Genomic DNA, 7,600 nt, shown 5'->3' with positions numbered 1-7,600 from the left:
ATGGAACCTGACAAAATCTCATCCGATCCCGTTGAAAGTAAACGAAACGAACGGCTGGATAAATTAAAAGCGTTGAAAAACCGAAGATTTGAATCTGAAAGGCTAAATCGTGCCGAAGTGGTAGAAGAAGACCGAAAAAGCAAGTTGCCATCCACCTGGGAAAGTCGTCAGCAAAGGACGGAATGGAAACTAGATGACATTAAAAAAAGAAAGGAATGTGAAGAGAAAGGCGTGGATTATGGAAGAATGAGGATAATGGATATCTCAGCCTCTGATGCCGAACGATGGGATACAAATAAAAAACGGAAGAAGGATCCTGATCAAGGATTTTCAAGTTGGTCATCTTTATATAAATACTGTTATCATCTGCACCAAACCAGATTGTTCTTTCATTTTGATGTTGCACATACAGATCCAGCCGCTTATGAACGAGCTAACACACACAGATTGGGTGGCGATCAAGCGGAATGATTTTTCTTCCTACACGTGAAGATATATTGTGCATGTTAGTGTTGTGCCCCGTGTTCCAGGTAAGCATCAACTAAGTGCGGGGAAAACCGACAAACAACCTCTTCTGATTGCACGGGAACACGTTTCCTGCTTTGATTTGTCATAAACATGTGGGAAGTTACTGCTGATCATCCCACATGTTTTGAACAAAAATTCAAACCTACAGGTTGGGCGGTATGTGGTGGTAATAAATAAGTGTTTGCTAGTTACCAAAGTGTTGGGGAGGCTAAACATAGCTCCGAAACCTTCAAATAAAAATTTACCGCAACAAACATCTTTTGTTTCTGGTACATATTTTTTTTGCGCCAACTACATATTAAAGGTGAAACCCTCCGAAACTGGTTTGCAGAGAAAGTAGGCCGTGCGTGTTAGTTGTGAATTCCAGTCGGTGTTGCGCAATCCAAAGCATTGGAGATTTTCGCTGCCAAAAGAGAGCTTTCAGAACAGAGCAACCTTCTCGCCGCCGAGAACGACCTTCATCTGCGTAGTTGCTTTTTGCGGAAAATACTTTTAATTTTAATTTGGTTCACGACTATCATTTAATTGAGACAGGCAATATTTGCACAATTAAGAAACAAAAGATGTTTGTTGCGGTAAATTTTTATTTGAAGGTTTCGGAGCTATGTTTAGCCTCCCAACACTTTGGTAACTAGCAAACACTTATTTATTACCACCACATACCGCCCAACCTGTAGGTTTGAATTTTTGTTCAAAACATGTGGGATGATCAGCAGTAACTTCCCACATGTTTATGACAAATCAAAGCAGGAAACGTGTTCCCGTGCAATCAGAAGAGGTTGATTGTCGGTTTTCCCCGCACTTAGTTGATGCTTACCTGGAACACGGGGCACAACACTAACATGCACAATATATCTTCACGTGTAAGAAGAAAAATCATTCCGCTTGATCGCTACCCAATTAAGCTCGTGCATAAGCGACTGGATCTGCAAGTGCAACCCACCAAAAAAAACAACTATCTATTTGGTGTGAAATACCAAGGCAATGTTGAATTATGCTTTCTTTAAAACAAGAGTTCCAGGTGGACCTTGATATTCTGGCTCCGGTAAAATTATTAGCAATTAGAGTTTCATTGCCGACCCCGTTGCTTTGGTTTGTCTTCTAAAACCTGTATATTTAACATACGACTGGCTTCCGCGTCATTGTATCTGGTAATTGAATAGAGAATTTCCATACACAGTACAGATCGAGTGGTTTGCTGGTTGAAACAGCAGTTTTATAAGCTGTGTTATGTAATGTATTTTAAATGCGAAACATACAAATGCTATTCTGCTCTATTTCTACTAAGTTATATGTTTTGGCCATACCGAGTTCAAATCAATAAAGTGCACATCAGTAATGAAAAAACGCGCACGTTATGAGTTACCACTAAATTAGGTTTATGGCAAATGATTTCTCATAACCTTTTAACAGCAGCAAAAATATATTTTCAGTAACCCTCATACTATCGTGAATTTTTTAACCAACATTTCGCCAAACAATCACGGCACCCCATCACAGCATTACTACGCGGCATTTTTAAATATATACCACAAACGGCAAAAGAAGCTCAATTTTCATATTGTTCTGCTAGGTTTTCACAAATCACCAAAGTCTTGATACGTGTCTAATAACACACGACAAGCAGCCAGATCATCAAAAACAAAATAAATTAATACCCATATTGATATATTACTGTATGAATGTAAACCACTCACAATTTTGGTTGCTTCTTTCACAACAATCTATTAAATTTGTTGCAGAATACTGTGCACGTAATTTTTCAAATAAAATTAAATCCGCACGAATGCAGAGATGACTCGCCCAAACGTATCATATGTATCACTGAAGAGGCGTTCTACATCCGATGCAACTCAGTGCTAAAGAAAAAGGATTCCAACGCATCTGTAGTGCTGATAGCTTGTATAGACATGAAATATATCCACACAACTGATAAAACTTTTATACAGGTATTGCTACGGAATTTAACTTTGTCAACCGCTTGTGATACATTTCGAGATGCACATCCCCATGTCCTTGAGATATTTAAATTTTGATCGATTTAACTCGTCTTTATCATTCCAACAACGAAATGTTTGCAATATTTCAACATGGCTTATCAAAATGCTGTTTCATTCAAGCGCCCGCCATTATCCATCACTATTGACCTGTAGTCGGTGCCATACTTCCAACAATATACACGTCGGCAAACCACACAATCTGTTTTGTGCATGCTGGGAACAGACTTCCGGCTTTAAATACCTCATACAATGACGTGAACAATGGTAAGTTACCTGCAGGTTTCAAGTGACAAATCAAACCAACAGGGTCGGCTTAACCTTAACTGCCCAATCGTCACTTATTGACGCTTTCCGGATTTATGGTAGTTCGTTTCCATGGATATTGAACCTGTAAACGTTTTCCCTGCATTGATCTAAATCTTCACCAAGGGAAGTGAAAAAGGGGCGCATGTCAGTCAAGGTAGCAAAACCAATCTACGAGGGTATTTCTCTTTTAACTGAAGATATTATTTGGCATTGAATTGTGATTCAATGTTACAATGGAAGTATACGCTTCGCCAACTCAGTGATGAACCCTTAAACAACGAGTAATTCAACATTGCATTGTAATAAAAGACATAGATCGTCTATAAAAGGATGCACCTCAGAGCTAGTTAAAGTCCCAAGGGCGAAGCCACGCGGGCGGGTCTACTGTGAAAATTTTGTTGCCTATTTCGCCCATAACGGGGAATAACCGGAGGTAAAACAAAACGTTCGCATTGACCTGAACTGAGAGAAACGACAGCACGCATCTTGGTGTACTGGGGAAAGGTTTAAATAGAATGAGTAGATGTTATTCTTTCAAGTGTCCTTTTTGTATGATTATGCAATTATATGATAGAGGACCAGGGATAGCTTTTTTGAAATTGAAAAAAAATGTTGCCGGGGTAACTTATTGGACTTAACTGGGGTTATCTCGGATAGCAAGTTTCACCAATTTTTTTTTAATATTTCGAAGTCGGCGCAATTTCAGCATTGGGACATTTGCGCATGAAATATCATTCTAGCTTTCTGGATCGTGGCGAGATGATCACTTGCTGTTTGGATCCTTCCACACATACAACTTTGGGTCCGTGTGTTTTTCAAAGGTATGGCGGTAATTTTTAAACTTTGGGGGCCTTTTTACTGCCAAAAATTTGATCATTGCACCCAGTAAAAGTTTTTTCCTTTGCCACGTTAATGCTCATGGTGCCATTTAATATTAGAAAAAGTGAGACATTGGACATAAGTGTCCTCGTGAACAAGGCTGTAAATGACAAAATCTATACAATGCCTTGTATTTGTGAACTATTGCCGTGTATGTTGAAGACAAAAACGCGATTCGAATTCCTCGAGGTAAATACAAATCGCGAAATGAAGATCTACGTTATTTATTGCAAGCAGACCCGTTTCACGTCACCCGACTGGGCCCAAATCAGGTTCAGTGGAACGGGGTCTTGTCGCGAATACATTCCAAACGTAGGGATCTCATGACTTATATTTATTTGAACAGCACAATTGCATTAATGTGTCGGCTGTCGCAGTCGCTGATCGAGTGACCCCATTCAGTTATTATAAGGTTTTGTGGGGTTGATCAGTGCTGATGTTTACGTGTTGAAGGATGCGCGTCGCATGAGATAGCTGCCACAGGAATTTATATCCTGATTTGAGAGTTGCAGAATCAAAGGCGATGCACGTTGCATGAGATTACATTGGCGGAGTGAAATTGTGATAAACATTGATTCGGTTTTTATACATATACAAACTCATAATAACGTTTTGGTGGGTCAAACATAAAAAATGTAACGAATCTGTGTAAAACGTGAGCGTCGTTGATTTATCAAAATTCTTGCAGATGCCGGGTGTTGGAAATTTTATGCGGCCTTCAGTAAACACAGACGACTTACTATATTTGTAAATTGTAATAGTCTTGTGACTTTATGGATGACTTCACCAAGACCAGAATAGTCATGCCTTTGATATTTCATGGCGGTCATTCCGCATGATGGTCGCTTCTGATTGATGCGTACGGAACTGTTCGCAGTTGAATTTGGAAAAATATTTCCTACTTCCATCACCGGAAAAAGAAGAGTTGACATGCAGTTTTTGTTGCGGTTTGAAAGACTGCTTTGATAAGCGAGGATTGTTTCCTCCTGTAATTGTTGCATTGCTACTTTGGCGTTTTCTGACGCTTGGGTACCTCGCCTTTTTAGTTTTGTACTGAGGCAATTTATCTGCAGTTGAAGAAGAGTGAAGTTTAGTTTATTGTTGATGTTAGGGCACGTCTGTTGAGCCAAGTGTGTTTGCCACAACAATACTAGGCTTGTCCTTTGCAGTTGATTTTATAAGAGTGTTATTTGCATGACTGCCTCGGTGCGGAACTTTTACAAGGACTGTATTTATTTCCTTCGAACTTTCTTTCATGTTAAATTGAACTGATTTCCTGTTTTGTGATGACTGCAACAGATTTTTGTCAGGTCTGATAAACAAGTCGTGCTTTTGAAGGAAGTAGTATCCGAGAACAGGTCTTTTAACTTTGCAAACAGAGAAAGTTACAGGCATGTTGCCGAAGCCAATGTCAATGTTAAGTACAGTTTGTCCAAAGCAGGGTATGGGCTCTCCGCCTGGTCCAATAAAATCTGATTCAACTTCTTGGGTGTGGTGCTATGTAACTGGGAGGAAATTTTTGGATAATCCAGTGTCCAACAGAAATGACATTTTAATTTTTTTGTCGTAGACATGCGGCAAAGAGTTTGAGGCCGACTCGTAATATTGCCGTCGATTTGGTGCTTTTGAAATCTGATTCGGTCGGTTCATACAGATGTTGATATTATTGACTTGATTGTAACTGCAAGGTTTGTTGCATTTTAACGCCTTGTCACCAAAGCGTGCATGATAAAAACACAAGCCATCTGTTGACTGGTGTTGGTGCTAGGTAGACTGAGTATTTATTTGCCCTTGCCTTTGGTATTGTCGGAAGGGCTGTCTGTGATTTCCTTGTTGTGGCTCGTAATAACCGTTTTGATTTCTACACTGTTGTGCATATTCTTGTCTTGTCGGGCGGTATGAAAACTTTTGTCGGTTGGTCATATTGTTACTTTTGTTTTGTTCAACAAAATTTCTGCGACTTTGTTGTCTTTGATTGCTTATATCAGACTTTAACTCAGTAAACAGTTCTTGTATCTGACCGGTAATTCTCTGCATTTCATTGTTTTGTGTGTGATCTTTCGGTACACTATAATCAGTTGGCGTAATGATTCTGTCAGCCAGGAACCCCAGCTCTTCTAGAGATATGTCTGGGTGTTGGGCGCGAAGTACATTGCTGACGTCCCTTTTTTTTATCAAGAAAATTGTCCACCACAATTTGGCGTGTTGTCTCGTCATAGAATGGGTCTTTTGCGCACACTGCGCATATAATCGTCCCATGAAAGTTGAAGGAAGTTCACCTGAACCTAACCTCAAAGATTTTAGCTTTGAAGCCAAGCTGTGCTGCTTGTTCCAGTGGACAAGCGAATTAAAGAATTTTTCAGAGTTGTATAAGGGGTAAGTAAAATAGCTGCCTGTACTATAACGTGCTCATATCTGGCACATTGTTCTTGTGAAAATCCTGACAAAAGTTGGGCAAATTTGTCTCTGTCGTCCGTTATATTATACGTTTGAAAGTATCGGCCGAGATACAGAAAATAAGAGCGGTAGTTGTGTTGCGACCATAGTTTTGGAATTTTAATTCCAGCTGTGAAGTTAAACGTTTGATGTGGAAAAGGTGCGTTTGTAAAAACATGTTGGTCGATGTTGGATGGCCTTATGTCAGCATGCTTATCTTGGGAGAGAGGTATGCTAAATGGGTTTCTGCCCAAACTTTCTACATCATTTGTGTTTGGTATGGGGGAAGTGCGACCTGAAACTGTGGGATTATCAAGTGGCGGTGTGTTTCCAGGATTTTCAGCCCACAAGGTGTCGGTCGGGGTTTTTATACTTGCGCTTATTTGAGTTTGATATCTAGTTCTAGATGCAATTGAGTTACCAGGTGGAACAGTTTTAAATCCGTATAATACGTATAAATGCGAATAATCCGAACAGTTGCCGGAAGTTGTCTTCTTGTTTGTTAATAACTGGTGCAGTTGACTGCTTGCTGTTGCTGTGCTGGGTGGGCTGCTGGAACTGGAACGGGTGTGAATTAACCCGTTCGGCGGGAAATTTGGCTGCTAAATCCGGGGATAGTCGGAATAATATCCTAAGAAGTTTTTATGAAGCTGACTTGTGCAGTGAACTCGCCAAACTTCTGGGCACCAGTTGTCGGTGTACCAGTTGTCGGGGTATGTCCCCGCTGGGTGACCGAGGGGTGCGACTGCGTCTCGGGCCTCGCACCTTACGGATCCGACTGAGTCTCGATGGCAACTTGGTTCTCTATCTCAAGGTTTACTGCTGGAGTTAAAAAACTCCCGACTAAACACATACATCCACCAAGCTTCAAGCCAGTCCAAAGTTGTTCATAAATCCATTTATTGATATAATGCCACGAATAAATCCAAGTACAGTACAGTACAATTGGGGCTCCTATACAGTGTACTAAAGAAGAACCAACAGCCTAGACCCTTACGCAGCAACAGTTAAAACACACTGATTTGGCAGGCACTAGTTGCTCTGCTTATACAGTCTGCGGTTGGCCACACGTATTGATGCCATATTTGGAGTTGTTGCGCAACTTGAATGCAACTTGAAGGTGGCCGATTTGGTCGATTACGTCAGTTATTTATATAGCTTAATTAACTAAGTGCCCTAATAGGTTATTTATGTTTAGGTAGACTTTGTTTTCAGAATAACTAAAAGTAGTTATGTCTATTTTAGCTTTATTTATCATTTGCGAAAGAAGTACTTGTGTTTAAATTAACCTTATTTATTATTTGCCAAAGAAATGCCTGTAATTATTTTAACTTGATTTACGTAGATAGTTTGGTTTCCTAAGTTACCTATATGACTTCATTGCCCAAATTACATGGTTTATAACACAACTATAATGTGGCTGCTTCTACCGGCTACAATTTTTTCACCTG

General features: G+C 40.0%; 1 protein-coding gene across 1 annotated transcript; it reads left to right on the top strand.

Moving 5' to 3' along the window:
* Positions 1 to 471, top strand: LOC145890101 (pre-mRNA-splicing factor SYF2-like). The gene is made up of 2 exons (XM_082981140.1): positions 1 to 334; positions 413 to 471. Exons 1-2 carry the CDS (start codon positions 1 to 3, stop codon positions 469 to 471), a joined length of 393 nt encoding a protein of 130 aa, XP_082837266.1.
* The last annotated feature ends 7,129 nt before the right edge of the window (positions 472 to 7,600 follow it).

Source organism: Ascidia mentula, chromosome 2 (genome assembly GCF_947561715.1).
Source record: "Ascidia mentula chromosome 2, kaAscMent1.1, whole genome shotgun sequence".
Classification (NCBI taxonomy): domain Eukaryota; kingdom Metazoa; phylum Chordata; class Ascidiacea; order Phlebobranchia; family Ascidiidae; genus Ascidia; species Ascidia mentula.
Note: the sequence above shows the minus strand (reverse complement) of the source record. Positions and strands in the feature narration are given on the sequence as shown.